This window comes from Pongo abelii, chromosome 8 (genome assembly GCF_028885655.2).
Source record: "Pongo abelii isolate AG06213 chromosome 8, NHGRI_mPonAbe1-v2.0_pri, whole genome shotgun sequence".
NCBI classification, from domain to species: Eukaryota; Metazoa; Chordata; class Mammalia; order Primates; family Hominidae; genus Pongo; species Pongo abelii.
In genome coordinates, this window is record NC_071993.2 from 122,976,253 (window position 1) to 122,992,473 (window position 16,221).

The following is a 16,221-nucleotide window of genomic DNA, read 5'->3' on the forward strand; positions in this document are numbered from 1 at the left end:
GTGCTGGCCTTCCAACAGATAAATTAAAATGGAAATGCATATTTTCTAATTATGCATCCAGCCTTAGTTGCATATTGGCGAGGGTGGCCACACTGAATGTTAAATTAAGTCTGCACAATAGTTAGAGTCTATGTAACATCAAAGTTTCCCAAAGTCACTTTCTTAATCATGTGAAGGATAGCCAAGACTTTGATCAGTAGTATGTAACTATATACAATCAGAGGAAAAACATTTAAACATCCCAGCATGGTATTTCCATTTAAATCTGATTACAGTGAAATAAAACTGTAGCCATTAAAGGTTTAGAAGAACTACAAATACAAGCAGTAAAAGAAGACAGATAGTAAATGAGGTAGTAAAACATTTCGGCAGGGCAAACAGTTTATAGCACTCATTCAGTCGTCCTGAAGCAGACTGTGCAATTCACTACAGACCCGGTACCATTCCCTGAACTCCACTTAAACCTACAATTAACCTTTCTCGCCTAATGAAGCTGTTTTCCTGGAAAATTAAAATATATAGTGGTGCCTGCTTTTACACAGACTTCGGAGGAGAGCATTTCAAAATGAATGACTTCTGAGGCTTTTGTTCAAATGTAAAATGGAAGTGCTGTGTTTGTATATAAAGCGGGAATGTGCTTTCCAAGGCAATTTCATTTGATGTGCAGTATTTTATTACTGTACTTATTAATTGTTCTGCATAATTGTAAAAAACACACATCAGTAATTTTATGATTAGATTGTTACTGCTGAAGTCTACTATTACCATTTCACTTCCATTAGGGAAAACTAGAGTTTTGCTAACAATAACCAAATCCCTGATGTTTCTCCTTGGTGGTTTTCATTGCAAATTTAGTGGTTTAAAAAGACATGTTTACCATTTAATTATTTAGCTGTTATTTACATTGCTGTCTCTTCAGGTGATGTTGTCACATGTTTAAAGAGAAATAAAATTCTTAAATTTCAGGAGGCATATATTGTTTTTTTCTAAGGTTGCAGGTGAAGGTCTGATTTTGGTGTATTTACTAAATAGCTGTGGGGTACTCCCACATTCATTTCAGCATTATTCACAATAGTCAAGATATAGAAGCAGCTATGTGTCCATCAATAGATAAAGGGAAAAATAAATAAAGAGAATGTGGTCTTTATAAACAATGGAATATTATACAGCCTTAAAAAAAGAAGGAAATTCAGTCATTTGCAACACATGAATGGAACTGGAGCATATTATTTTAAGTGAAATAAGCCAGGCACAGAAAGACAAATACTGTATGACTTCACTTATATGTAGAATCTAAAAAAGGTGATCTCAGAAATTGAGAGTAGGAAGCTGATTACCAGAGGCTGGGGGAAGGGGGAGGGATGGGGAAAGGGAAGGTTTTGATCTAAGGGTACAAAGTTTCAGTTAGACTGGAGGAATAAGTTTTAATGATCTATTGCACTACATGGTTACCACAGTTAATAATAATGTATTATATATTTCAAAACAACTAAAAGAATAGATTTTTAACATTCTCACCACAAAAAAAAGATGGTAAGTTGGAGAGGTGATGGATATGTTAATTAGCTTGATTGAATCTTTCCACAATGTATACATAGATCAAAACACCACATTGTATCACGTAAATATCCACAGTTATTTGTCAATTAAAAATAAGCTTTAAAAATAGCTGTGGTAACTCTTGGCATCCAACCCAGGGACCACTGAGTTGTGCCCATTTTCTGAGGGAATTTCCCCACTGGGGCTGCTCTCTGTTAGCAAGGACCAGTTTGAAACACCAAGAGACCATGGAAAATGGAACAGGAAAAAAAGGATGGTACGTTCCTTCCTATGCGGTTTATACTTCCTATTTAAATAATCTAAATGTCATAGTGTCTAGTGTTTAAGAACTAAAAGTACAAAAAGGTAAAGCTTATAATAACTGTTGAAACCCCAGCATTTTTATTGAATCTACTGGTATATTTTTATGTAAATCCTGCTAGCCTGCAGCATCTGTGCATCATCTTTACATGGTAAATGAAATTCCTTTAGACCATCAGTCTAAAATAATGAATTGTTCCCCCAGTTAATTGTATTGCTTTGATAACAAGGAACTATGCTAGGCCTAGAGAACACAATAAGTGAATTTCATCAGATGATTTGTGTGACGTTTTGAAAAATGATCTTCTGGAGTGACCTGATTTTAAATGGAACTCTAGCGGCGTGCAGCATGGGCCCAGCATCCAACTAGGAGGAAGCACTTCCTCCTATGGCATAAGAAGTGCGGGATCATCCCCAGAAGACCTCTCACTGGGAAAAATTCTCAGGAAAGTCAAGAGAAAGTGTGTGCCAAAAATGGCAACACAAAGAACCTATTTCTAGGTTGCTTTTCTTTTATTGATACATACCTTTTTTAAAACCCAGAAAAGATCGCAAACGACCCTTATATCTTCGTTGCCAGTGTGAAAATAAACCAAGACCAAGCAAATGAAAATAAGCAAAAGCTATGTATTCTGAGCTTGCTATAGCAAGGGAGTCAGCCACTTTCACTTGTGTTTTGGCGGAGACTCAAGGACAGGCAGGAGTGGGAAAGCTTTATAGTGAAAAAAGGGAAGCTTCAGGTGTGCCCTGATTAGAGACTGTTGGCTTGTGGGAGCTGTAGACAGGCTAACTAGAAGTGGGGCATCCTATGTGGTTAGGGGTACATATTTGGTTTCCTCTGGCTGGAAGTGAGGACACAAATTAGGGAAGCTATTTATTAATCAAGTCCTGGCCATTCGGGGCCAGTCGTGACAGGGATTACACTTTAACTTCATGGGTTATTAGTAGAGATAGCAGTCTGACTTCTTACAAGTCTGACATAGCAGGCTGGCTTCCTGGGCTGGTTATTGCAGATTATAGCTCGGTTTCCTGAGCAGGTTGCCACAAGTTGTGGATCAGAATTCTATTTATACATGGTCTGGGCATTATCTACATGTTCAGTGTCTTACCAGAATATAACTGCTACATTTAGGGGATGGGGGAGGTAATACTGTCTTTTTAAAAAGCTATTGACTTGGCTTTTCTTTTCATCAATTAAGAAAATTAGATTCCCTACAATAACAAAGTGTGCTGAAAGGCAATGACAGAGATTACTCTCTCTCTCTCTTCTCCCTCTCTCTCTCTCCTCTCTCTCTCTCTCTTTTAGTGAGTCTTCCATACACACTATCGAATTCAATAAGATAGGGGCTTTGTCTCTTTTTTTCATTCTTGTATCTAGGTTCTCTTATAGGTTGAAAGAGAACATAAGAACTTCTGATTTTTTTAAGGTTCACCTTATATTTAACATGAAGAAATGCAAAAGTAGTAATAACTTGATATTTAAGGCACACACACATATAAATGCAGTTATTATGATTATTATCCTGTTCATAATTAAACTACAAGGTTTATAAAGAAGAATAACTCATGATGGGCCACAAGTGGTGGGGTCCAGTAAAGGACCTAAGCCTAATGAAACATCGTTTGGCCCATCAAATGGGCAGATAAGACTTTGGGCAAATGGTCCTGAGTGTTCTCTGTGAGTGCACCATGGTGAACACTTAAATATCTCTGCCTAGAGAAGTGCAAGCCTTTCTACATACACGTTGCCATTTATGCAGATCTGAAAATGCAGTTGATTGTTACATTTTCATAAGAAATGGCAAAAAGCTGTCAAATTAAAAATAAGCATGATTTGCAATTTTATTTGTAAATGAAGAACTGAAATATTTATGATTTTCAACTGAATGTGTTTCCAAGTTTCAGAATCATTAGTAAACCCAGGACATGTTGTGAGAGACATTGCTTCAATTAGGTTCTGGACTTCATGAAATACAGAGATACAGTGGCAGTTTTGAATTAGCATAGAATTTCCTGTTTTGGCAACTCAAAACTGCTTACTCCTCTCCTGATGCTATATCTTCTGTAATGAAAACATTTGCATTCACATGTAAATGGAAAGTATTATTTTTTCAGAGCTTCTTTGGACTACATCATGCAGTAGTTTAATGAATAACATGATTTCATATTTGGATGTTGTGATCATTGAAATTAGTGTAAGTGGTCTCTGTCCACATTAAAGGAGACATATATTATTTGTCATATTTGGCTGTCTCTGGATTAGTTGGTGCCAGGAATAAAATAGCAGGAAGTTGTAAATAATGACAGAAGTGTGCCAGAAGATCAGTGGAAACTTACAGTCAGCCTGAACTTTTAGTTAGCACCACCACAATCTGCAATTTTAAAAATAATAACAAGGTCCTTCAGCTCCATTAATTAAACAAATAATGAAATAATTATTTACTACCGCAGAATAAGTGTTTAAAACATCTATGTTGGACTCTTCAGAAGTTCCCACGTGCTCTTCAAAGGTCAAGAAAACAGCTTTTATATAAACTTTGAACTTGTAATAACTCTAAAACATTCAGGATGATATTTAATATCCTGAAAGAGCAAATTACTTAAGAGCAACCCTTAAAAGGTAAATCTGTAAATTTATCAGCTTAGCCAGTGCTTATTATAATTTTGTAATTTCTTTCCTTGGCTAACACCATAAATGTCTCCTTCTCCACAAATCTCTTGTTTTCAAATGTATCCAAGGCTCCCTTTTCCTTTAAATAATGCACTTACATAATTCCATGCATCCACATAAATTCTATCTGACCCTGCTAATTCTGTTATGTAGATAAGCTTACTTATCTCTCTTCCTGTTGCTAAACATCTTAAACATGGAACTTATGTCTGCTGGCCGTACTTCCTGTTACTCCATTCCTTGCTTAACTTTCAGGCTTCCATCCTCAGTTAGATACAGAAATGACTCAAAGATCATCAGAATCTTCTTGGAGGAAGTCTAATGGCCTTTGCCACAGGCCTTACCCTGCTGGCCCGTTTGCCACTTTTTACAGACTCCTTGGGCTTGGCCCTCCCTTGACTCCCGCAACACTGCACTAGGCTAGTTTGCTTTCCTCTTACAGTGCCCACATCCCTTTATTGGCATTTCTTTCTGTCCATAAATCTCTGAATTCTGTTCCTGCCAGGAAATATGTGAAGCTTACCCAGAATTAACTGACCCACAGGAATAAAATAATGATATTCTACGTAGGATAAGATCTGAAAATGATCTTTCTCTAAGAGTAACATGTGGAGAAGAGGTCAGCTCAATTCAAAGTCGAGTCTTCCACACCTTGTAGAAAGGAAAATGAGCCAAAAGTCCTTTTGTGGCCCTTTCTTAAGCAAGGCCAATCTGGCCTCATGGTTTAGTATGGTGATTTGATACATTTGGTTTTACTCAAGAGTTATATGGGGCTCGACAGATATGAAAATGATTCATATGTAGCTATGATAAGCCAAATTATCTGGTTGAGCCATTGCTTCTATAAATTTTAATGAAGTCTTTACTATCCCTGAGCATCTTACCAAGTGTTCCTGTCCATCATTGGACAAACAATGTAACAAAGCATATCAACATAATTAAACAATATGCTTCTTAAATTATCTGTGATAGCTACAGCTCCGCATTTGTGGTCACATTTGGTCAATAATACTCAAGGTCCTTTTCTAGTACTTAAGATGCTTATCAGCTAAATGTCAAGTGGTCTTTCTTCCATGTCCATTTGTACATAGCATAACTCTATCCATGGAGTGCTTTTGTAATTTTTAAAACAGTTTATGAGAATGAAAAGTCAAGCCATAGACTGGGAAAAAAATATTTACAAAACACATATCTGATAAAGAACTGATATCCAAAATCTTCAAAGAACTCTTAAAACTCAACAGTAAGACAACAAACAACCCAATTAAAAATAGGCAAAAGATCTGAACAGACACCTCACTAAAGAAGATATACATTTGGCAAAGAAGTATATCAAGAGGTGCTCAGCATCCTATATCATTAGAGAATTGCAAATTTAAACAACTGTAAGATACTGCCACACACCTATTAGAATGGCTAACACCTAAAACACTGACAACAACAAATGCTGGTGAGGTTGTGAAGCAACAAGAACTCTCATTCATTGCTGGTGGAAATACAAAATGGCACAGCCACTGTGAAATACAGTTTGGGATTTTTTTTTTTACTAAACTAAAACATAAGCTTACCATATTATCCAGCAATCAGGCTCCTAGGTACTTATGAATTGAAATGTTATGTTCACATAAAAACCTGCACACAGATGTTTTTAACAGCTTTATTCACAATTACCAAAAATTGGAAGCAAGGACAATCAAGATGTCTTTCAGTAGCGAATGCATAAACAAACTATGGCACATCCGCACAATGGAATATAATTCAGCAATAAAAGGAAATGAGTTATCAAGCCAAAAAAAAAGAGATGGAGGTACATTAAATACATATTTCTAAGTGAAAGGAGACCGTCTGAAAGGCTACGTACTGTGTGATTCCAACCATACAACATTCTGGAAAAGGCTAAACTACAGAGACATTAAAGAAAGATCAGTGGTTGCCAGAGACTTGGGGAAAGAGAGGGATAAATTGGTGAAGTGCAGGGGTATTTTAGGGCAGTGAAACTATTTTGTATGATACTTTAATGGTAGATACCCTGCATTATGCATTTGTCAAAACCAGCGGAAACCCTAATGTAAATTGTGGACTTTAGTTGGTAATTTTATCTCAATATTGGTTCAATTTTTCTGTAAACCTAAAACTACTTGAAATGTTTTTAAAAATCTTAACATGACTAGTTTTGTTCCTAAAAAAAAAAAAAAATAGTAACATTTAAAATTTCTAGTACCTCCACAGCAAACTTGTGTTCGGACATGGAGAGGAAGGTTTAGGGTCATATGCACAACTAAATGTGATAATTTGTCAAACACTGATTTGATTGTTCCAAGTCAGAGTCAGTTAACTTTCTTAGATCTTTGTTCTTCTTCTTGTGTGAAGTTCACATGCCCAAGTCAAGAAACATTTTAGGTAAAGGGCAAACTACTTGAAAACTTCCATTAACAGCCAAACGTGTGATGACTAAATGAAAAGCAATAAAAAACAGGGCCCTTCACCACCACTGTTGCCATCCCAGAAATGTCTAAGCAAGCATTTAAATGCTTTTCTCTTTTCTTCCAGGCCTTGCAATTGCCAGTGCCCTAATAGATATTTCACAACAGAAAGCTTCAGATAGTAAAGATAAGAGTTCTGGAGTCCGGAATCGAAAACACCTTTCAACACGTCAAGGAACTTGTGTCTGAGAAATGGAAACCGCTCCTGTATATTCTGTACTGTTTTACTTCGGGCTTCTGTTAAAGCTGTTCTATGGCCTCGGATTTCATGGAGGCAGATCTCTGTATCATCCAGAGCCTGCGTACAGTTTCCTTCCAAATGGACAACGACCCAGGTGGCCAAAGAATGTTCATGAGTTTTATAAAAGTATTGACAGTCACAGGTGATAAAGTCAGTTTTTACCACTATCTTAGGCTTATTATAGCTAACATTAAATTACTCTGGAAAAAGATGTATATTGTTTCTTAATGAAGATGAAAAATATGTAATTCATATAAATCAACTGTTTATATCCCAAGACTTTAAAGAAAGACGTTTTTTAATGCCTGAATGATGAGAATTGTACAGTTTTTGCCTCATAAGCAAACTTGAATCACCTGTATATGAACAGGGAATGAACACATTGCAATGGCTTTAAATGCTCTTTTATCTAGTTGTAAATGTGAAGGCAAGATTTTGATGTAGTAGGATATAGGTAATGTATTTAAATATTTCATATGACCATATCATGTCCAAACTCAGTCTGAGAATGTGACAGCTTTCCACCTAACTGGAATGCAGACCAGAATGAGTTCAACTCATTCTGTGCAACTTCACAGGAGGCTTATTAGAATGCTCAGTGTAGAGGACATTCCTGTCATCCATGCCAACTGCCTAACTCGTTATCAGAGCTGATAGAGCATGGAAAAGCCTGTCCAACGATCAGTTGTTCCCCTCCTTCCAAAAAGAGCCTCCAATGCCACAACCTGAAAAGAGCCGAAATGGTTATTTTACAGCATACAAGCTTCTGCTCCAGTATGATAATTTTTAATTGCCTAAGAATCACTGGATCAGACCTAAATGATCCATCTGCATTTTTATAAGAATGAATCTTTCTTTGCCCTTCCTCTCCTAGCTGCTAGATTTTAACTACCTTTTACAAATGTTACAGAATGTATTTTAGAGGCGACATCTCTCAAGATGACCTGAGTTCCTTCCTGCCAACTGTTCCACCTAGAATACAAGTAGAGAAGAGCACTGGATGGCAAGCATCAACAGTAGTCTTCTTCCCAACACAAGCGCATCCATGTCATGAGAAAAAGTCTATGGTTTAGAAAATATGTCCATGGTTGCCCACAGTCAGCATACTCTTAGTGACTCAAAATTCTGAATTATGGCAGAAAGGAAAAATAAAACATACTTCACATTAGAACATAGAATCATTTACATCCGAATACTGACCACAGTTCACTAAAGCTCGGTAGCATTAACAGATATAGTTTGGAATTGCAGTTTCCTAACTTCAGGGTGACTACAAGATATGTATAACAGTGACAGAAATCTCCAAAGCTGCTGTATATGATATAGCTTTGTTAAATATGAAGGTCATTTAAATACAATTGATGTTTAGTACTATATATGTACTTTTCACATTCTTTGGATTCCTGGAAGGTAATGACACTTCACTGTTTACAGCTAATGCATAGTTACTTGCATGCCATGATTGTACAGTAGCAGACTACGACCCTATTGTGATATTAAATGTTTATTTCATAATGCCGTTTATACATAACTTAATTTGATGAGGATTGAATGTAATATATAGGAGGAATGATCATACAATATGTAGTTGCATCTTATATAAGATTGCTAGGTTGCATCTAACCATGACTATGTCACTATTTTGATAATTAGGCATTTATGAATTATAGTATATATTCCTCATGTTGGCATGATAATTTTGCTATTTTCTGTGCATTAAAAATAAGACAAATTCTTAGAGTAATTTTAGTAATTTTATCTATAATCTGAGGGGTTTTTTTGGAGGGGGAGGCCACTGGTTGTTTCTACTTCCCTATGATATTTTCTCTCTCAGTAAAGGAATGAGCTAAGTTTGTAAATATCTCCTAAAAACAATCAAGTAATTTTATTAGCTTCTTTTGGACCGTCTAAATATTGACTTCTCTCATGAAAAAATAAATTGATGAAACTAATGATTACAAAGATATAATCATTTTTTAAAAAGTGATTGCCCAATTTATATCTCTAACAATTGTCACAAGAGAGAGCATAACAATAAAAATACAAAAACATACAGATTTAGATGTAAAATCTATATAAGCTATATTTTTAGGGAGGCTAAGCAGATAGTATTACAGTGGAAGAATTATCAAGTTTTATTCACCTCAAATCCCATTGGGTTCTTAAAACTTGAAAATTCAAATTGTAGAGAATTATGAGACACGATGCAATGTTAAGTTGAAGTCATGCTATACCTTTCTGGGCCACATATGGCTAACTCTGTGGCTAATTATGCAGTTAATTCTCAACTTACCAAAGCTTTTCACTGGCAATAAATTCTTTGCCCTCAAGTGAAGTGGATTGAAAAGACATCAAGGATCAAGGATAATCACTTTGAATCTGTTGGTTTTTCCCCCTACATTCCAGACACTTTAAATTTGGATGCTTTCATTTTTTTTAAATCAAACCACACAAATATGCAGATACTTTCCCAGAATTTTGCAGTTAAATGGCTGATTCTCTTGAAAACTAACCTTAATGGAATTCTAAACATTTCAGTTTAGAATGACTTTGAAAAATTCCTTAGATTTTAGGATGTTTTATTCTGCCAAGTATGAAAAAAAAATGGTTAAATACAATGGAGTTTTAAAAATTAACCTGGGGATTCTATTTGAACTAGAAAATTCCTATTGGAAAAGAATTTGCACATACTTACAGATTCAGCTAATAAATTTTAAGAGGATTAGGATTCTCATAATGCTTTAAATGAAAATTTATTTTAGTGATACACAGAGATGCCGTATACTATAGTGTTATGTTCAATAGGAAAACTTCAAATAGTTCGTATTTAAAAAGGTAATTGATCCTTGCTATACTTCCCAAAATCTCATTTTCTTTTGGCTGCAGTTCATGGTATAAGGTCATTTAGGGTGCACACTGGCACACAGGCTGGAAAACGGGCACTGGACCCAGCTTTCAGGTGTGTGGTGCTGGGTAAGTTTTACCTTTGAGGCCTCAGCCTTCCATCTGTAAAGGGCGGTAATGGTGCCCACCTTTCGAGGCATTGCGAGGCTAGATGGTAACACACAGAAAGCTCCCACAGTGGGACCCAGATGCAGCGTAGCTGGTATTAACAACCGTGGGGACACCAGGCCACTCTTTTTCTACCAGTTGTTTTATGAATCCACCTATTAATTTTCATCCATCTTTTCATCGTAGGTAAAGGTCAATCAGGTTTTGCAAAAAGACACCCTGAATAACTTAAGTTCCTGTATTTCTAAGATACAGGGATTTCTACAAAACGACTTTGACATTTAGTTAATAAAGACTTAAACTCTTCTTTAAATGTATAGTTTTAGGAGAGTGTTTCTTAAAATTACCGACTGATGACATTGAGACAAGAGCATCAATTATCACCTTTCACGTACAAATTAGGCAAGACAGGGTCAGCGCTTACATTTTGTGGTTATACATGATACATCTTTTCTCAGTGAACATAAGACAATGATTTGAAAGGTGTCTTATATTTAAAAAAGATTTTAAAATGAAAACTGACCAAATGAACTAATTCTACCCACCTATGCTCTTTTTAAATGTCGAGTTTCAAAACCCATTTGCCGTATACTAGGGTGAGCTTGAAACTTACCTGATTACAGGAATTGCTTGGGTTCAGGCAGATTCCCACTTTCACCTCTAGAGATTTAGCTTCAGAAACACTGGGGCAGGCCCTGGAGAGCAGTACTCTTAATAAGCTCCTCAGTGCTTCTTACCATTAGGCAAATTAGGGAAACACTGCATTGGGTCAAAGTGCTGCCTTTATCGACCATCAGAGGGAGTTCTCTAAATAACGAAGTTATTGCTCTAATTCAAAATGCTTTAAAGAATTTTCCAAGGAATACAAGCCATCTGGTTGGTGTTACAGCAGTGATTTCATTAGAGTGTACATTTAACATTTTAGTTTTATCAAAATTTTTTGAAATTAAGAATTAGAACCAGAGCTCCTATCAGTATATATATGTCCACAGGTGTGCATGCCAGTGTTCAAAACAGATTGTGTAAAAGTTCAAGCCCATTTTAGAAAGCCAACATTTTATGTTATAATGTGCTGTTAATCAGGACTTTATTGAAATAAAAACATTGGCTCTTCCAACCCCCCACTGCCAAATGCAGTTTTGTTTTGTTTTTGTTTTTGTTTTATCCTTTCGTGGTCACACAGGAAAAAGCACTCTAAGAACTTGAAAAAGCCCCTCTCCATCGAAGAGGTGATTATATAGTTTGTTATTGAATTTTGACATTCAAAAAACATTTCCCCCTCTTTTCCTCTTCACCAGATTTGCATTGACCTTTCCTATGCGTTCTCTATGAAGGGCGTGCTGAGCACTTGGAATGTTCCTGAGAATTAAAGGCAAAACTCACAAGGCCCAGCAGCTAAGAATCTAGCTATAATGAGGGTCTACGCCACAGGACATGTGTTATAGAAATTGCTCTTACTTAGAATAAAAGTCAGCTATCTGAGACCAGGGCAACTCTGGCATGGCTGAGTCTTCTGGGGAAAGCCTGCATATTCTCTGGTAAGCTCTGGGCTTGGTCCTTATGTGGCCGTCTGGGGCCCAGCCTTCTTTCAGTGGCACTGCTCTGCTAGGCCTCTGTAAGGTCTCACCGAGAAGGAGAAAACCAAGGAGGATCTAAACTTCTCTCTTCTCTCCAGCCCCCTCCCCCCACAGCACCTGGGCCCAGCACCTGGGACACCTCCTGGGCTCAGGGCCTCAAGCAGGCTCTTCCAGGACCCTGACCTGAGGCCTAACCCTGAGGCTGGCCCTGCCTGTGCTCCAGGGGATGGAATGGTGGTCTCCTCCCCATCGCACCTCCAAGAGGCCAGGCCAGGAAGGGGCTGGGAAGAAAAGGACCACCGAACCTTGAGAAACATGCCCAGCCTGGCTGCCGTCTCCTAGAAACATCAGAGAAGAAAGAGAAGCTTTTGAAGGGTCCTAGATGAAGATGCGCCCGAAGTAGGTAGGGCTGTTGGGTGGACTCTCGCCACAGACAGCAGCAGCTGCTCTGTGAACATCTATCTAAGCCTTGCACACTCTCCTTTTCAGCTTTTTGATGGTGGATCAGTGGCTATAAGGAGATTTGGAGAGTTTAGCTTGAAACTGACTTTTCTCTGGCCTAAAAGGGTTTGCTCAGAGAAATCACCGGTGAGTGGCGGATGTGAGTGATAGGCGTTCTTTCGGCTCCAACCTCTAACCCTTTTGGTAAACACACAATTCCTGCTCCAGATTCTTACGTGCTTCCTCGCTTGTTTAGAATCAGGGTACCTGGCATGGCCATGGCAGCCAAGATGGTATCAAGCTTTACTTTCTCCAGCCCTACTACGAAAACAGCTAGTATTATTTTGTTTTCCAAATATGAAACAACAGTATAATTTTAAATGAGCTTCTGTAAACTACACCCCCCACGCCCACCCCCACCCCCATTCCAACCTTTTCCCCCTTCAGGGATTGGGTGCAGAGTAGTTTTAATTGAACAAGAAACCAAACCCCTGAAAGACCATTGCAGAAACACTGTATTCTTCTCACCGTCAAAAGCTTTAACCCGTGTTATTTTTGGCAGAAGTGGTATTTTCTGGTTATTTTTGGCAGAAGTGGTATTTTCTGGTTATTTTTGGCAGAAGTGGTATCTGGCCTGAGTGGTATTTTCACTCAGGGAAGATAGTTGTTTAAACATAAGTTTCTTTAGCCCAGCTGTGTGCACCGTCAGGAAATCTCACTCTAGAAAATCTGCCTAGGAAAATAGCATTACCAAGCAAATTATTTTATAATTCTTTGTGTTTCTATAGCTTCTATTGCCCAAAGATATTTTAAATTTTGTTCTTTCCAGTGACATATAAGTTTTCTTAGAACAGGTCTTGTGTGAAGAAATACTCGAATTTTAACTCAAATGCCGAGTTGTTTTTTTTTTTTTTTTAATGCCATGGGCCAGTTATCTAAATTTCTGAGTAAGCTGAGATAAAAATGCTAACTCATGTAGGTTTTGTGATGAGTTTTAGTTGTTGTTGAAATAAGTAGATCATAGTTAAATGTTCTCTCCTTCTACTATGAAAAGGTCCAGGTTTAAATTCAGTGAATCATAAGCGTTGATTTTTTCCTTGATTTTTTTTGTTGTTGTTGCCTTAACACTGAAGTGCTTATATGTGCCACAGTTCCCAAATAATTAAATTGCAATTGGAACCAATGGTATGTGTTGCCTGGTGATCTAGAGTTGTGCTTTTCAAGATTTTTACAATATCTATTACATATTTTTAAAATTACCTTCCTCAACTTTAAGTGACAGTTTTATAGCAAATTCTAACAAATTGTGTTAGGTGTTCTTTCTCATCTTCACACACCTCTCCTAACCCTTCACTGACTAGTCAGCTCATTCCCCCAGTGGCAGACTAGTTCTCTCATAACTCTACCGATGTTTTAAATATAAATAAATAACATAAAATAGGTCTTGCACATCTTCATTCCCTTGTTACAATGCACGTTGGCAGCAGTAATCTTTTCCTTTAGATCAGCTTGTTTGAAATACAATGGCACTTAAAAGGGAAGGCCAGCTGGAAGGACACCAATAAAAACAGCAGCTCAGCTTAAAGCAATTTGATTTCAACCTGAAATGAATTACCTTGCGACACAAATAGATAATGGCGAGCAGGATATGCTACTTATCAAGACTATTCCCTTCTGAGAGTCAGATCTCCAAGTTCCTTTGAAACTTGTTTCCATGTGAGGATAAAAGAATATGGGCTCCCCAAACATTTAGGGGCAGATGAACTAATTAGAAGAGGGAAAAAACTCTGAGAATCCGGTGTTCACTCCTTGTTGATTTCTGAAGTGACAGCTCCAATTTGACCTTCCAAAGCCAAAAACAAAACAAAACAAAAAACGCTACCAGTGTGGGCTGTTAACTGAAGCAGCGTTTCTAGAAGGGAGAACTACAAAATAGCATCATTTTGTTTCTCAGGAGGCTGTGTCTATGATGAGCTTTACAAACTAGAAGTTTGTAACGACATACAAGGATGCCTTGGTTGTGTTTTTATACATAATATGCAATGTTTAAATTACATGATTTTCTTTTTATGAACAATGTCTAGAAGACAGTTATGTGATGGCTTTTTTTTTAGTAATTCTTGTAAGTGATGATATATCTGAACCATTTTCATTTTGCACATTACTGGATTGATCATTATTGTGGATATCCCAAAAAGCATATACCTTCCTGGGAACCCTTTGAGAAAAAACAATTTTCCTACTGTTTCAAAATATTATGACCATGTTTATAGTCCTCTATACTGCATTAAGACAGTTAATAACATTCTGTTTTTTGGTGCAAATTACTTTGTGTACATATTCTTGATGGAGTCTTGATAATTGCCCTTATAATGTAGGCACTAAGGGACTATTTGGTGGTATTAGCAAAGACTGTAGCAGCATCAAGTTTATTATCTTGGTGGGACGCAAGACAAAGAATAGTGATTAATAATCTCTACAAAGTTTGAAATCTGAGACTGTTGGTAAAAAGTGTAATTCAACTTGTAAAACATGTCACTTCATGCCACTAAAAATTCAAATTCCCCAAATTGGGTCTTAATCACATTAATAGATCTTATATGGCAGTATTGTTTGGGAAGTTTTGTGCTTTATTTTATCTGAATCGGTCTGCAAACTATATGGTGAACCAAAATATCCAAAAAATAGAGATAGTTGAATCAATTCTGTCAATTTTTTCAAAGACTGCTGAGGAAGCATGCATGAGCTAGTGGTTAAAACGGAGGCCTGGGAAAACTAGAATACAACCAAAATTCTACCCTCAGCAGAATAACTATACTTTACTATGCTTTATTTACCCCATGTAGAAAAATGAGAACATTGCTTTCTGCCAGGGTGCTTGGGAGGAATGTGCTTCTAGAATCTTCAGAACCTCACACTCAGTGCCATGCCCTTCTTGTCAGAGGACTCTCCATATGGCGCTGCATACAAGCATTTGGCAACATTCTTTACATTGTCATAATACCTATAACAATTTGATTTTCTATTGACATTCCCATGGGGTCTTATGAAAGGTTTACCAGATTTTGAAGGTGGAGGGGATGCATCATTAATCGCTGACCTACCTAAGCTGTCATTGTATTGGTATATAAAGGAAGGAAGAACTATGGTGCCCCATCATAATTTGAATTTCCATCTGTAGCTGAATTTTGTACAGTTTAACACTTTGGAGCTTTCCGTTCCACTGTTAAATGATAAAGTTTACACATCTGTACCTAAGAATCTGAAATCTTATCAGGTAATTGCATAAATGAAGTGTTTTACACAAAGCATTAAAATTTGTATCAGAAAGAGCAGCTCACATTCTTTCTCAATCAATATTGGCATATGTAAAACCCTTTTAAAGCTCTCGTCAAAATAACAGACTAAGACGTTTTCCTCTCTTCCGGTTAGTCATTACCTAGATATTTTTCTTTTAGATAAACAATCTACAGTGTGTTTACTGAAGCTTGCATTGATATTTCCCAATAGTGTTTGCTACTTGAGTTTTATTCCAGCAGCTACACGAAATGAGTCCACGGTGCAGAGCGGGCAGGGCCCTCTGGAACCTGAGATTATTTGTTCTCTCACTGTTCTAAAGGTAATTAAGGAGCATTGCATGCTTCTCAATTAATGATTTCTCATTCAACAGGGGATCTTTGATGCTAATTTGTTTTAATCAGGGCAGAGGCTGCTCAAAAACTCTAAACAATTCAGTGAAGAGGAACTAGGAATTTTTAATCAAGTGGAAGAGATTTAAATGCTATGAGGGACGCATCCATCATGCACCTTCAATTCCTGTTCATTTAACTGTGTTCTTTTGAGTTTTCTAAACCAATGCGAGAATTAATAAATAGAGTATATTGTATTCCGTAGTACACTTTTTCCTTATATATTTGTGTGTAAATATAATGGACT

At 37.0% G+C, this 16,221-nt stretch overlaps 1 protein-coding gene across 4 annotated transcripts in view; it reads left to right on the forward strand.

Moving 5' to 3' along the window:
- Window positions 1-11,399, forward strand: part of ATRNL1 (attractin like 1) — an 839,413-nt gene extending 828,014 nt beyond the window's left edge. For all 4 annotated transcript variants that reach the window (XM_024254146.3, XM_024254147.3, XM_054522910.2 and 1 more), the window contains one exon: window positions 7,082-11,399. In XM_024254146.3, coding sequence (XP_024109914.2) covers window positions 7,082-7,203 — 122 coding nt within the window. In that variant the 3' untranslated portion in view covers window positions 7,204-11,399. The remainder of the gene's footprint in view (window positions 1-7,081) is intronic.
- Window positions 11,400-16,221: the final 4,822 nt, after the last annotated feature.